This window comes from Emys orbicularis, chromosome 6 (assembly GCF_028017835.1).
Source record: "Emys orbicularis isolate rEmyOrb1 chromosome 6, rEmyOrb1.hap1, whole genome shotgun sequence".
In the NCBI taxonomy this organism is placed as follows: domain Eukaryota; kingdom Metazoa; phylum Chordata; order Testudines; family Emydidae; genus Emys; species Emys orbicularis.
The window spans coordinates 107,396,824-107,413,513 of record NC_088688.1 but is presented as its reverse complement, the minus strand read 5'-3'; the positions used below and the strand labels follow the sequence as shown (position 1 = coordinate 107,413,513).

Here is a 16,690-nt window from a genome sequence, read left to right as displayed (position 1 = left end):
CAGAGACATACATGAATAACAAATAACACAATGCTCTAAGTCATAGCAAAACAAAGGCAATACTTCTATTTGTGAATCAGTTTACTATTTGACCAGCTCTAATCTTAAGGTTAACATTTCTTGTTAACTACTTCTAATAAGAAGCAACCCTCCTATCCCAGAAAAAGAGCAAAATGGTCTCCTGTCCACACAATACACAAGAGGAAGTTAGTGCAGTTCAATTACCCTGTTTACATAGAAATTAATGCTTGTCTATAACATCAATATTTACATATAAATAAAATACTAAAGAAGTGTATTCCATACACATTGCCCATTATACATAAACACCTGAAAAGTAATTCTAGTTCTAGTAGTGACTAACCAAAACAAAATGTTAAGTATAACTTTAGTGACCACACACTACTTTGTATATTCATACATGATACCTTATATTGACTGATTAAACCTGCATTTTTAAAATGTATGTACTCTAATATTCGTACCATATCGATTATATGTGGAATTATTGCAAGTTACAAGGAAATCTATGTGGAGAAAAGGGAAAAACATGCTTTATATCTGCATAGTTTGCCCTAGGGTGTTTGCTCTCATAGCTTTTACTGACACAGGGACAATAACTTATTGTATTAAGACTACATTTTTACAAAAGTGAGAATATAAGATACAAGATCTCCCTTTATATATTAAAAAAACTTCTGGAAAAAGTTTAGGAAAAAGTCTGCTTCTGTTAAAATACCACCTTTTTCCAGTGCTGTACTGCATGATTAATATCATGCATCATAAATAAAAGACGACATTAGAGAATTTTAAACACAATTAGCAGAAAAAGACCTTTACATAATCTAGATAAATCTACTGATAAAAAATACTAAAAAAATAAATGCAAAATGAGACACTTTGTTTGAAGTCTATTAATCTATGTAAACTTCAGTGTTTCCTTAAAAAAAAAAAATCAAAATATCCAGTATCAAAACAAAATTGGGTAACGTATCTCAAACATTTATGTTTTTGTTATTAACCTCAAACACACAAGAATTCCCTCAGGAAAAATAATTTGAAAGTAAATATGCCTTAAACTTAAACTTAGAACTAGTACTAATCCCACAACAGAATCAAGATCACTATTAAAATAAAGCCTGGGGCACATTATGATGTCTAAGATTGGTGGGTGGATTTTAATTGACTTGAAGACTGTCATAGTTCTATTATCATAAAACCTGTTACACACTTCCAGCATGGAGGACCCATCTGTGCCCACCATCCATCTGTTTAGACATGATTGGCAAAGTGGTAGGGAATTCGCAGTGGTTGCCTCTGCCTGAAAGGAATAAACCACAGGATCTTCCAGCGAGTGCCAAAAACTTCTGAGAAGGTCTGCTGCCATGGCTTTCGGGGCCTCGATCTACAGAAGACAGCATTATTAGTGAAAGACAGCACTCCCATGGTGCACTTCAGTCAGCTAGAACAATATAGATTGGCTGGGGATCCATTACTGGACTCTGATGAATTGTATCCCAGCATCACAAATACAGCTTTTCTTTCATTATGACATGCAGCTGAGATTTAACTTTGGATAGGAGAAACTGAATCTGTGTCATCAATCAACTACAGGCAACTTCTGAAGGGGAGGAAATTTCTCGGGAGCAATTAAATACATGTCAACAACACAGTAGCAAGTGTCTTTTGATCTGTGCTTTAGAGAGAAAATATAGTTTTGCTTGCTTTAGATAGGCAGGGAAGAAGAATAATCTGTAGCTACTTTATATAAAAACAAGTATAAAAATAGTGAACTACTGCTACAGAAAAGAAACAAAAGCATGGTAGCATGCAAAAACTATTACCAGTGCCTTCGGTTTTCTTTCATACACATACAGTTTTTAAACTTTACTAGTTCTTTATGTTGTACTTACATTTCTTCACAACAGTTTGACATTTTTTCTATACTTGTTGTATCCTATTGTGGGAAAGAAAACATTATTAGAAAATATTTCCTCACATACCTAAATTGCAAAAATGTTATCATTAAAGTATATAAAGAAAGAAGGAACTGACCCTTAATGTAGATTCTTTTGGAGAAAATCTAGTAGGATTACATAGAGCTATACCCCATACTAATATCTAGCCATTGTAAAATTTAATGCAGAGCAGTTTTATTCAGCCTGATAAATTATCATGCAGAAAAACTGTTTTCTGTGTAGATTTTTAAAATGGGGCACGCTATCGAATGCTAAAAAACAGATTAGAACCTTACTATAGCTAAATTAATCAAAATGTTATTTATCCAGAGGACATTTTAAAATAATATGCACAAAGAACAATACCTTTCCGAAAAGCACACTTCTGTCATACTTTATACAGTCACCTGTATAACGAATGTGGAGTTGTCACACAAAAGATTATCACAGGGACAAAATAAATTTCCACCACAATTTATTAAAAGGTCACCACCAGTAGAAGTACTTCCAAAAGCAGATTAAGTAGTTTTAAAATATTTACTTTCACAAATATTGTAATGTGAACAGTGCCACCAAGAGTATATTAATACAGTTTCAGTGATCTCTAGGTAACTGCTGTAGATAAATGTGATTTCGCTAAAATTAAAGAGAATAAAATTAAAGAACATCTTAACTGTTTCTAAAGTGAAGATGAACCCCTTCTATAACTTATAATAAAATTCATGATTAACTTTCAAAACCAATATTGTTTGCTTCATTTGACAAAGTGCTTTAATTGATAAGCAATTTGTTTTAGCTCACAGCATTTCCAAATACATCTTTAAATGCTTCCAATGGTTGTACTTTTATGTGTTCATATTCCCAAGGTGTATGTCATAAATGAAAACCATTATTTTAGAAGTCAGTGGTACTTCAGTTTTAAACTCAAGCAACATTATAGTACTTTTGAAGGGATAAACATGGTTCATTATATCCCAGAATAATTTAGACCATTTGATCCAAAATGTAATAACTCAAAAATTATTTTTTTGAAGGCAGTTTGATATGTTTCTCTGTTAATGATTAATTTAGTCAGGTACATAATGTGTCTGTCAGATTATATACTAGTTTTTGGATGAAACAAAGGGTCTGTCCCTTCTACCTGGGTAGCCAGTGAAGATTCCATTTTCTTGAATAGTGGTTTTGTCTATCTCTGTCTTTAGCCAAAATTCAATCTTCTATTATTGTGAACTCTACAGATGCTTGAATTTTAGTTTGGCAAGCAGTTTGAGAGCTTTCAACTGAGAGGCACCAAGTACACATTGCTACCACATGATGCTCCAGTAAGTTCACATCAATGTTTTCATTTTAAATTAAAGCTCTCTTTATAGTTGCAAAGACGATTCAGTTCTAGAAATCATCCTCTTGATAGTACCAAAAATAAAGCCACTTTTAAAACCAGTGACTAATTAGACAATTTCAGAATGGATGGTGCTGCTGTGGGACAAGCTGGTAGCTCAAACCTCTCCCTCCCTTTCTCCTCACATAATCAATACCTATTTATTAAAGCTTTGAGGTGTCATACTAGCACTTTTGTTTCCAAAAATAACATTCCAAATGTGTATTAGTATAATCTAGCTTTGTAGTATGTTCTTTTACATTGTCGACCCATTAACATTTTTTGTACTTATCTGAAAATCATAATATTTATCACTTTGGACACTGACTGCTGAAAGCAAAATTCTGATTGAGCGGTTGTGCTTTTTGACTGAGTCTACAGTCTGGCAGGGCTTTTTCATTGTTAAAGCATCAATACCTATGGAATGATAATCTAAACTGTCTCTCTCATAACCCATTACATCCTTTACATAAGTGAAAGGGTCAAATAGGAAGAGGGGAAAAGATTATAGACCTCCTTCCACTCATTTAAAAATACTAAGATTTTAGCTGGAAAGGCAGTGAATGCAGGTGGCCATCTCTCTCCCCAGAATGAAAAATTCTGAAGTCCACCTGCTAATGTTTTCAATTTACATCAACTGAATTGGAAGCACAGAATGCTTTGTGGGATACCTTTTCAGAATTTAAAGCAGCTCAACCACTTCTGAAGAGCTGTGAGCTAGGCTGAAGGGAATGGGAGGAAAGGAGAGTTCCCCTTTGAAGTTCAGCTGCTTGAGACGCACTGGCGGCTGAACTTAAGAAACCAAGTCCCCTCTGCTGCTTCCCTCCCCCAGCATGGCTTCCAAGCAGCTGGGCCAATTTGAAAATTACTTTCACTTGAAAGTGAACCAATTTACCTTTTCACATGAAAGTGAAACTTCACAGCAACCTAAGAAACTCAGCAGCCATGCTTGGGGAGGAAAGACACAATGGGCATTTTTTCAGTTTGCTTCTTAGGCAGCTGAAACACAAATATCCTCCTTCCTCCTCACAGCTGACAGTTCCAATTCGAACCAATGATTCGAGGGTGAAAGGATGCAAATCCTGTTAATAATATCCTGGAACATCAGGAAGAAATACCATATTTCAGGAAGGAATGCTATTTTCCAAAGTACAAATTCAGTCCTGCTGTGAGGAAAGGCAAAGCTGCCACAGTAAAAATCCTTTAAAGACAGACCTGCACACTGGAATGAACCAAAATAATGTCTTTTTGCCCATAATTTTCTGTAATCGCTTTGAAATTAATTTTGATGTGTTATGGAATAAACTGGTTCTTGTTCACATTCCAGTTTCCTATTCTGCTTCACGCTTCAATCAGGTCAAAAAATGTTTTGGACACAATTTTTTGCTGTGGAAATGAATGGGATAGCACAAATTTCACTACTATGACTTCAGTACAGAATCAGACAAGGAAGAAGGAAGACCTTATTTAGACACCAATATGAATGATCTCACATTTACATAGCATCTTTCATCTAGATAGAAATCAAAGCACTTTACAAGGCGTACTGATTGTACAAATGCTTCAAAGTAATCATTTTACCCATCTCTTGGGGTGAAATGTGGCAATGGTTTAACAACAAACAGCAACAGAGCATACTAGTTTAGGGCAGAAAGAAGAGAATAATATTTCAAAGGAAAATGCAGTACGGAAACATAGGAAGGCAGAATGAAATTTCCCCAAGTTACAATATGACCAGGTGTCTAGAGTGCTTTACTCCACCAAAAAGGGTCGGGGGGGAACTGTAATTACCACATATGGGCAGGACTTACTATGTCTAAGTCTCATCTTAAATAATGCACCTTCAGCAGCATAAAGGCCTTTAATATCACATCCATTAATTCTGTATAGTTCAGAGGAAAGAGTGCCATTCACTGAATCACCAATATCACTTCCTGCTGTATCTAAGCTTTCCCTAGTAGTCTCCTATCCAATTGCTGATTCCGGCTGACTGTGCTTAGCTCTTTGTATCTGAGATCACAGCTTGGGGTGATATGGCTACAGGCCATAGCTATTAAATAAGCAAAAAATATAGTTGGAAAAGTAATGAACCAATGAAAGATGATGAATGTCTGACTGATTTAAACCTGACTGGTTTTTGTTTTGTTTTCTTTTTTGAGGGAGAGGAATGGAAACACGACAGAAGGCATCTGTTTTAAAGTTTTCACCAGTATAAACTTTGATGTTAGAAAAAGAAGTCTAAAATCTTATTGAACTAGTGATTTTTTTATTTCTTTATTTACCATGGATATAGTTATCAGGCTCCATGATATCAAATGAAGAAAGAAACCGTAGGTTTGACAAAACACTTAGTAAGAAGATTCTTTGACACATTCATCAGGCACTTACTCTTACTTCCTTGATTCAGAGCAGAAGCACTATTTCTACTGCTCTTTTTATCTGCTTTCCCCAACCTCCACCCCTCAAACAACAAATCAGTTTTTCAAACAAAACAATGAAAATGAATTAAATCGTATTTTCAAACTTAGGCCCCTAACGGTTTGCCTATACTGCAATTAAAAACCTGCGGCTGCTCCATGCCAGCTGACTTGGGCTCACAGGGCTCAGGCTGCAGGGCTATTTAATTGCAGTGTAGACATCTGGGCTTTGGCTGAAGTGCTCTAGGAACCTGCGAGATTAGAGGTTCCAACAGCTCGGGCTTCAGCCTGAGCCAGAATGTCTACACCACAATTAAACCACCCTGCAGCCTGAGCCTCACAAGCCCGAGTCAGCTGGCACGGGCCAGCCATGGGTGTCTAACTGCACTGTATACACACCCCAAGTCTTTATTTAGGAGCCTAAATAAGTGAATTACTTTTCAAGGACTGACCACCCAATAGCTCCCACCAATGTCAACTTATTTCAGGTGCCAAATGAACAGAATAACCAACATTCTGCTGAATCACCTCACCAAAGGACTATGGCTCAGAATACTGTCACTCTGTTTATTATGCTTCTAATGCAAAGCATTGGTTTGTTCAATGTTAGTATTCTGTTCAACCTAAGAGGCTTTGGTTATCTGTATGATGACCAGCTTCGAGTACTGGAAATACTAATAATATTCTTAAGAGCTACTTTTGGTACTGATTTCCAACTAATTCAAATAACTCTAAAAGTAGCACAAGTGTGGCATAATTAATACAGTCCTCTTAACATCTGCCTTCAAGAAAAATGAGACGTTATTCACCTGGTGCAGTAACTGAGGTTCTTTGAGATGGTTGTCCGTGGGTGCTCCACTTTAAGTGCTTTGGCGCCTTGCGCTTGTAATTGGAGATTTGTAGTAGCAGTGCCCCGGTTGGCCACGCACACACGGCAGCCATCTTGCGCTGCTCGGAGCGGTTACCTAGCATGCGCAGCCAACTGTCCCCCAGTTTCTTCTCTTCCCCAGAGGATCGGCATGAAACTCCGAAGTATAGGGGAGGAGGGGGGTAGTGGAGCACCCACAGGGACAACCATCTCGAAGAACCTCAGTTACTGCACAAGGTGAGTAACCTTCTCTTCTTCTTTGAGGAGTGTCCCTGTGGGTGCTCCACATTAGGTGACTGTTGAGCAGTGCACCTCAGCGGAGGGGAGGGGCTTCGGAGTTGGTTCATTGATGGTAGATAGCACCATGAGTCCAAACTGAGCGTCTGTAGCTGATTGCTATTCTAACGCACAGTGTTTCGTAAAGGTATGGGCAGATGCTTTGCAAATGTCCATGATGTGTACACTATTGAGAAAGGCCACGTGGCAATGTTGATAATGCTCAATAGGAGCTGGTAGATGGCTGTTTTGGTAACATGAATGGATACAGCCCGATATCCATTTATATAGTCTCTGTTTCAAAATGAATTGACCCTTGGAATGTTCTGTGATAGAGAGAAATAGTCGAGATTACTTTCTGAACGTTTTTGTCCTTTCTAGGTAGAAAGCTAGTGCTATGCGAATGTATAGAGTGTGAAATGAGGCCTTCCTGCGGTCTACATGCAGTTTCAGGAAAAATACGAGTAAATATATGGGCTGCTTTAGATGAAAAGGAGAGGCTACCTGGGGTATGAATTTGGCATGTGGCCATAAGATCACTTTATATTTGAAAAATGTGATATAAGGTGGGTGTGCCATTCAGGCACCTAATTCTCCCACCCTTCTTGCCAAAGTGATAGCAATGAGGAAGGCCAGCTTCATGAATAAGTGTAACAGAGATCAGGTTGCTAGGGGTTCAAACTGTTTCCCCATGAGACTGTGCAGAACAAGGTTAAGATCCTACATAGGAGTAGGGTCTTTTAGTGTGGGATAAGTGTTTTCTATGCCTTTTAGAAAGCGTTTAGGGGTTGGGTGAGCAAAGAAAGTGACTCTGTCCACCTTGTCATGGAATGAGATGATGGTGTACTCTGATGGAGCTGTTGGATAACTCCGATTTTTTAAGGCCCAGTATATAGTCTAGGATGCTGGGTAGTGGGTCCGACTGTAAAGAAATATGTTCATCGTGGCACCAAATGCAGAATCGTGTCCACTTCTGTGTGTATTTTTTTGTGTGCTTAGTCTGCAACTGTTCAACAGTATGTCTTTCACCTCCTCAGAATAGTCTTTGTCGACCCCCGTTAGCCATGGAGTAACCAGGCTTTGAGACAGAGAAGGGCTAGGTTGGGGTGATGGATGCATCCGGAGTCCTGCGTCAGAAAGTGAGGTATCATTACAAGGGTTTGAGGTGGTTTCACTGCCATCTGTCTCAGGTATGGGAACCAAGTTTGTCGGGGCTACGTGGGTGCGATGAGCATGACCTTGTATTTGTCCTGCATGAGCTGACTCAGAAGTGGAATTGGAGGGAATGCATACATTAGTGGTGCTTCCTATTTTATGAGGAGAGCATCGCCCAAGGAGTGGCATCCCAGTCCAGCTCCGGAGCAGTATTGTGGGCCCTTTGCATTCTGAGCTGTTGCGAATAGATCTATAATGGGGAACCCCTATAAGTTGAATATGACTCCGAGTTGCATGATCCACCTTCCACTCGTGAATTTGTGAGAAGTCTCTGCTCAGTTGGTCTGCTGTCGTGTTCTGACATCCTGGCAGGTAAGATGCTGAAATGTCTGCGTTGTTGGGGATGCACCAATTCCAGAGACGTATTGCCTCTGTGCACGGAGGGTATGATCGCACTCTCCCTTGGCGGTTTATATAGAACATGTATGCGATATTGTCCGTAAGGATCTTGATGGTCATGTTTTGGATTAAAGGAAGGAAGTGCTCTCATGCATTTCTGACAGCCCTTAATTCCAGTATGTTTATGTGCAGGTTGCATTCCAATGGAGACCAGCGACCCTGGATTGTGTTGTCACGTAAATGAGCGCCCCATCCCACAAGGGAGGCGTCCATAGTGATAGTTGTAGTAGGAGCTTTCTGTTGAAAGGGGACACCTGAGCAGACGTTTTGTGATTGTGTCCACCATGTAAGCGAGTCCTTTACCCTGCGGGGCACAGCGAGACGTCTGTTGAGAGAATGTTTGTGTGGTATGTAGACAGTGCGAAGCCAGACGGTATCTCATGTGTAGACTGGAATACTTTACGATGAACGTTAACGCAGCCATGTGCACCAGAAGTTGTAAGCACGTTCTGGTGGACGTTTGTGGACTGTCCATGATCGTTGTAATCAAACTGATTAGGATGAGGAAGTGCTGTTGGGGTAATCTTGCTGTTGCGGTGAGGCAATCGAGATAGGCACCTATACATTCCAGTTGATGGACAGGAACCTGGTGGACTTCTGCGCATGTATCTGTAGTCCGAAATACGTAAAGAGGGTTATCATGGTTTGTGTGGCATTTAGTGCTGCCCATTGTGTTGGTGCCCTTAAAAGACAGTCGTTTAGGTATGGAAAAATCATCATCCCTTGTCTGCGGAGGTGAGCTGCAACAATGGTGAGAACCTTTGAAAAGACCCTTGGAGCAGTTGACAGGCTGAAGGGGAGCACTCTGTATTGGAAATGTTGGTGCCCCAGGGTGAACTGCAGGAATGATAACATGAAAGTAAGCGTCTTGAAGGTCGAGAGCTGAGAGCCAGTCTCCTTTCTCTAATGCCAGAATTATTGTGGATAGAGTCACCATTTTGAAATGTTGCTTTCTCACAAATTTGTTGAGTTTTTGTAAATCCAGGATGAGTCTCCAGCCGCTGGTCTTTTTCTGAGTGAGAAAATAATGAGAATAAAACCTTCTCCCCCATGTTGAGCTGGTACTGGTTCCACGGCACCAGTGGAAGGAGGTTAATTTCCTGTTGTAAAAGGGGCTCGTGAAAGGGGTCCCTGAAGAGGGATGGAGAAGGGGGGGTTGTAGATGAAATAGAGATGAAGGGGTTGAGTAACTCTTCTGGATAATTTCCAGAACCCATTTGTCTGTAGTGATGGTGTTCCAGACTGGGTAGTATGGTGACAGATGATCTCCAAATGAGCTGGAGATCGGGTTTAGTTCCGGGATCAAAGAATGTAGAGGTCTCATGCCCTCGACCGAAGCTTCAAAATGATTGCCTGGAAGTAGATGGTTGAGATGTGGAAGGCTAGTCTTGGCTCTGCTGGCATCTCGTCTGTCTTTGTTTACGGCGTTGGTCATACTGTCTTTGAGGCTTGGTGTACGGGGCAGTTTGGAATTGCTGGCTGTAAAATCAGCTCTGTTTCTTTTTATCCGCAGGAACATAGATACCCAGGGTTTTTAAGGTGGCCCTGGAATCCTTCAGGGTATGTAAAGACACATCTGCGTTTTCCGCAACCAATTTCTGACCCTTGAAGGGTAAAGTCCTTGACTGTGGCCTGGACCTCCCTAGGGAACCCAGAAAGGTGGAGCCAGGATGCCCAATGTATGACCATAGACGTAGCAATGGAGCGTGCTGCCTTGTCTGCAGAGTTAAGAGAGGCCTGTAGGGCCATCCTGGCGATGAGACCCCCTTCGGAGATGTTAGTCTTATATTGTTCTTTTTTGTCATCTGGTAAAAGTTCCATAAAAGTTGACATTTTAGTGAACAGGTTGTGCATGTATTTGGATATTAAGGCTGAATAATTAGCTATGCGAAATTGGAGCGTAGCTGAGGAGTAGGTTTTCCACCCAAAAAGGTTTAGCCTTTGCCAGTCCTTATCATAAGGGGTGGTTCTAGACTACCACCAGTGAGTTCGGGGTGAGTGAACAAAAACTCAGCCTCTTTTACTGGCACATAATACTTCTTGTCAGATCTCTTACACGAAGGTGGGACTGGCAGGTGTCTGCCAGATTAATTTTGCAGGGTCCATTATGGCAGCATTAATAGGCAGTGCAATTTTTGCTGAAGGAGATGCCTGGAGGATGTCTGTAAGCTTGTATTGAGTCTCTGGTAGCTCTGCTAAGGAAATGCCCAGGAATTCAGCTACCCTTGTGAATAGATCCTGGAAGGATTTGAAATCATCCCCTGAAGTGGGGGGCAGGGGGGAGAAGGAGGGGTTTGGCATTATTGTTTCGTCCAGCAACAAAGATGAAATGTGGGTAGGTGGCAGGGTATCACCCTCAGGTGTGTCCTCGGGCTCCTCTATCTCCTCCTCCTGCGTCTCTGAGGGAGCTGGGGCAGGTGTTGAAGGGGATTGCGTTGTTCTAGACCTTGGTAGATTGGAGGGGCCTGAGGCTCGGGCCCTATCCGGATCCCATATGCCAGTTGGATGGAATAGTCCTAGGAGGTGGTACCCATGCTTGAGCCTGCCAGCCTCACATATCAGCGGATGTGTGATGCTGAGAGGGCCCTGGCTTAGGGGAGGAGTGGCGAGGGGTGTATATCCCTGCCTCAGAGGATACTTGTTTTGAGAAAGAAGGAGGATATGCCCATATTCGTTTCCCTCTTCTTGTTGTCTTTCGAAGCCGGAGACCCACCTGGGAGACGGGGGGGGGGGGGGGGGGAGATTTGTGACAGGACAGCTAACAGATTTTTTTTTTTTAAGGTTTTAAGTAAACTATAAAATAGAGGGTAAATAATGAAATGAAAAGGCTAATACGGCTCAGTAGAAAACTACTGAGCTATCCAAGGTTAAGAGGCACTGCTGTTGCTCCGACTCAAGCCAAAGGCGGTAGAGAAAGAACTGGGGGACGGGTTGGCTGCGCACGCTAGGTAACTGCTCCAAGTGATGAGAGATGGCTGCCGCACGTATGCGACCAGCCAGGACACTGCTACTACAAATCTCAGATTACAAGCGCAGGGCGCTAAAACACCTAAAGTGGAGCACCTACAGGGACACTCCTCGAAGAATAAATAAAAGTTACAACTGCACACAGAAAAACATGATTAATCAGCATCTGACCAACTCAACAATCTGGTCCTCCGCTCTCCAAAACCACCTATTGTCATTAGAATTAGTGTGCATGTGGTTATTTAGAAACAGAAGAGTTATAAGGATCATTAAATCAAGCAAAAGAATTCAAGATTAGATTAGTGTGAAATGAAAAGAAATCTCAAGGAAATAAGTAGAAAAGCTACAGTTAGTTTATAATTTTAAGAGCTGAAGCAAGGGACAAAGCACAGGTGTTGCATTCAGTCTCTGGTGGTGAGGTGCTGAGTGTCTTCTTATTTTGGCAACAAGTCTGAAAGAGCAGCTTGCCTGCTATCTCCAAGGAAAATAAGATGGTGCAATGACTAAGGCTGTTATGAGAGGGATGAAGAGATATCAATGAGAGCTGAGTGAATCCTGCAGACCAATTTAAAGAAGCACTTGAAAAATGAACCCACCTGGGTGAATGCCTGCTAAGAGGAATACATCTTTCATAAAGATACTTTTTTAATTAATATAACTGACTACTTGAAGAAAAGCATTAAAAGAAAAGATAATGTGCACCGGGCAACAAATTGTGCAATAAAATGGAATCATCGTGAACTAACTTATGATGGAACAAACATACTGAAAGAATATTTTCCCTTTGCTTACACCGTAGATTTGAGTGTTCCAATCGACAAACACCAATTTGTAATTCTCAGGACTAACTCTGAAGCATGGAGCAGAAATCTCTTGTTCAATTACTTTCATGTGGTTTTAGCAGAAGTGATGTCTAATCAATAGAGCTCTACTTAATACCTGAATTATAATGAACGCAAGCATACTGTCATATCTGCACAGTACATCGTTTCAAACTCTTCAGTGCATTGCAATGTAGAAGGAGAGAGCAATTAAGAAGAAAGAGGAAAAAAACCTTAGTGGCCCTTCTGAACTTGCAGCCATAGCTGTTAACTCAGAATACAAGAAAGCATACTGCTGTACCTTAGTACTTGAACAAAACATCAGTCTTATTTCTTTCATCTGTCTACCATCCTTTCACTGTGCATATGGAAATGACAGGTGAGCCCTTGTGAAGTATCAAATACCAACATTTCATAAGGAATGCTAAATATTTTTAAATTAATGTTTCTATTTGCTGTTTGCTCAGACAACAAGGCTGGCCATATTATATTTAGGTTATCAATCTGATTATGATTTTACTTTTGGCCAACATATTTTAAAATTATTTTTAATCTAGAATTTTGATGTAATTAAATGTATGTGATTAGGGTTTTTTTTCGTTTTTAGTTTTTGGTTTATTTGTTAAACCTAGCCTGGAAATTATTTGAATAATCTGGGTCCAGTTTAGTTGTTCTATTCCCCTCCTATTCTTTGATTAAAGATTTCTCTGTGTGAGAGATGAAAAAGAAAGTTGCATTATGCTACCTCTGGGGAAATAACCCAATTCTCCTCAGTGCCTTGATTAATTTGGCTAAACAGATTTTTTGGCAGATTATGTATTTCCTGCCCAATTTGTCAGACACCTAAAAAAGTGATGTGATGAAAAGAAAGCATCTGACAACAATTTTGGGAACTCATGATAACTGGAGAGGATAATATGAAAAGATCAAGAGCGATTGTCCAATCTATTTCCAAGTTTGTGGTGTTTTAGAGGCAGATATGTGCATAATTATATGACACTATGAAATTTACCATTTCCCTTAATCCTCATCATTACCACCACAAGCAACGTTCAGAGAGCAAGGTTTAGCAAAGCCAAATCTGACTACTCTCTTTTCTCCCAAAGAAGCTGCTATCTAAATGATCTGATGTATAATTTGACAGAAAATTAAATATTCTAATAAAAATCCTGAGCTTTGTAAGAGGTCACACTTTGCCTTATTATTATGGTTGCTTATTTTAGTGTCTCAGTTTTATTTACTCTTCCATTCAGAAAAGCATTTAAGTATCTTAGATACAAAAATGATTTCTTACTGCAATTGCCTAACGGGATTATTTTAACTTCTGTGTTTATTTCCATGAAGAGAATAAGAAGTTTTCTACAATATTCTAATTTGCAGAATTTGTTACAACTGCAAATTATACTTTCAAAAATAATGCCATCAATTCCCTTTAGCAATACTGTATGTTACTTATTTAAATAAAAATATTTATTACTCATTTTGCAGTTTAGGTTGGGCTAAACAAAAATGATACCTGGTGAGATAGGTGGGGCTCTGATTATTTTTCATACGTAAATTTGTGAAGATGCAGAGTGTAAAACAAATTTACTCCTTATGTTTTAGACCACGTCATAAAAGGGACTGGATGATTTCAATCATAATTTTTAAATAAAGTTGTGTTTTTTATATTACTTGGAAGACAAAATGCTTCAAAGATAGAGTAGGATGATAAATATTTGAAATAAATATAGACCACATTTGTAGAAAAAATACAATAAAGGGTTTAGCAGGTAAGAGAATAATAATTTAGAAATGGAAAAGACCTCTTAGATGATCTAGTCTACTAACCTCCATTCAAGGACTATGCATGATTGCTTTCTACAGTTTAATTTCCAGAGCTTTATGCAGCTTTCTAAGGGTAGATATACCTATATTTGGATGGGGGTAGAGAAGGCAGAAAAGTTGGGGGGAGGGAATAAGAGGGAGAGACAGATGGACAGAACATTGCCTGAATACATTTTCTAATAATTTTCTATTTTTCCAGTACACACACACATGCACACACACACAAAATACCATGATCATTTTCTATTTTATTCTATCCAGGTACAGGCAATTGCCTTAAAATACTGATTTCCAACTCTGGCCCCGATTGTTGCTTTGGTAAACTTAATTCCAAGGATTTATAGTCCTTTGATTACATTTCTGGTGTGTTTGAAAAATAGGTAAAGCCCTCATTATTTGACTAATCAAAACAGTATTTAATAGATTATCTGATTAAACATATGATTGCAAATATTTGTAATTATAAGATACTTAATTTTTGAGACAAAAAGAATGTTAGGTCAGAGTGATATCATTTGTCTATTGATGATAGCATAAAAAAAGTGTGATGTACATTAAAAAGTAGTGGATCAAAATTGCAAAGAGGGGAAAGAATAGCAAAACTGCAATTAAGTATTTTGAGTGTATTTATTCCTCATTTACAGAATAGTTTTAATTATGTAAATGTAGTATTCTTTATATACTTCATCATGAGAATGATGATCAGAGTCACTGTTTATACAACAAAAATGCAGGGATTTTATCTGATGATCTAATTTTTTTTTTTTTGTATATTTTTCAGTTTAAATTTTTCAATTACCATGCATTGTTAAATAAAATATTAGTCTCCTAAATAAAAACTAAGATCCCCAAGGAGACAAGTAAAATCCCCAAAGGGGACAACAATACTACACAAAATTCATTTGGATAAATTCAACTTTTTCTTCATTTCTCTAAGTAATGGGAATTAAAACAATCAAACAAAAACACAAAGAGAAAAAAAGGAACATAAAAACAAGTTTTCTTTTTAAAAGAAAAACAAATCTGACTAAATGAACAATGTCCTTCTTAACTTGTCAAGGCAAGTGTTCGTCAAAACAGGTCAAATACTGATATATAAGAATTTACAAGTTATTTTCAGAAGTTCACTGTTTACAACTAACAACAAAAAGCAGGTGCTGAAAGCCATTTGCCACTTGGTGATGAAAAGGAGATGTACTGTAACAACACATAATACAGTAGTTAACTTAAATGATCACATTAAAATGCTTATAAAGGACAAGAGGTTAGATGGATGGTCAAGGCATCACAAAGAACAACAGACCAAGCTATTCAACACAGGTGCTAAAATATTTTCTCTTCCAGCCCTTTCCAGAGTAAATAAAGAGAAAACATCTCTACCCCATCCACACTGTATTGATGTTCAATGATACTGGCATATCACTGTACACTGTTTAAAGAATTAATTAACAGGAAACCCTGGCAGCATTAATCAAATTACTAAAGTCACTGTCCCCTCAATTTAGAATAATATAAGCATCAACATTTAGCAGAGACCACACTATATTTATCAGAACTATGGTAATCTATCCAGTATGTAGCTCAAAGACTACAGAAATATTAATGAAATCATAAATAGCTAACATGGAAAACAACATATCATCTGTGTAATACAGATATATTATGTAATACAGAAAGACATGAGATTGCTGGGCTGCGCTGAAAAAACTGAACAAAAATCCTTTAATTATATATTAATCATTTGTAAGAACATACGGAAAAATGAAAACACATCCCGTTTAGTATTTTAAATCAAAACAATCAAAGGTAATCCTTTAAAATTAGGGTTCAGATTAGTCTCTGCAAAGGATGTAGTTCAATTGAAACATCTGGTAGTGTTATGTTGCGAGACAGATCTTTTTTAACTTTGGAAATGAGATTAGTAGATCCGTTATGTGTAAGTGTCCAAGTAATTTCTAATTATTTTATCTGGGTCACAGATAATCCGCTTTTACTGGCCTCCCACTATGACATCAGAGGATCACTGCTGAAGCGATTATCCTGTTACCTTCCACCAACCATGGGAAGATGGGATTTTCCTTGTGTGTGTGTTTGTTTGTTTATATATCTCAAAATGAATGAAAGAGAGAAGTAGCCGATCACTTCAAGCAGACGGCTGCCAACAAAATAAAGATCACCACAAAGCCTGATAAGAAGAAACCCCACACATCCAAAAAGTAACAGACTTAACAAAAGTTAGCAGATTGAACACCTTATAGTTCTGAAGCAATTTAAAAACAATGAAAAAGAGAGGTACATGATACATTAAAAATAATCATCTAAATCATGATTTAAAATAGCATACCATATTTGGTATTTGTATTTATTTTTTTATTTTATTTTTAGAAGTCTTACATAAAAGGTGCAAAGTCACAAGTAAAGATGGATGTGTAATGAGAAGTGCTGGTAGTGCAAAAACTGCAGTTCAAAATAAGTGCAGTTTAAAAAATACACAATGCAATGCAGCTTTTTTAAAGTACTTCTTAATTTTTTACTTTGTACAGTACTGTATCTGCTTCCTCGCT

General features: G+C 38.5%; 1 protein-coding gene across 1 annotated transcript in view; it reads right to left on the bottom strand.

Annotated features, from left to right (window-relative positions):
- Positions 1-1,272: 1,272 nt before the first annotated feature.
- The window catches only part of ZDHHC21 (zinc finger DHHC-type palmitoyltransferase 21), a 53,729-nt gene continuing 38,311 nt past the window's right edge, over positions 1,273-16,690 (bottom strand). Inside the window, exons 7-8 of the mRNA XM_065406942.1 lie at positions 1,914-1,957; positions 1,273-1,405 (exon numbers count right to left, since the gene is read on the bottom strand). Coding sequence (XP_065263014.1) covers positions 1,273-1,405; positions 1,914-1,957 — 177 coding nt within the window. The remainder of the gene's footprint in view (positions 1,406-1,913; positions 1,958-16,690) is intronic.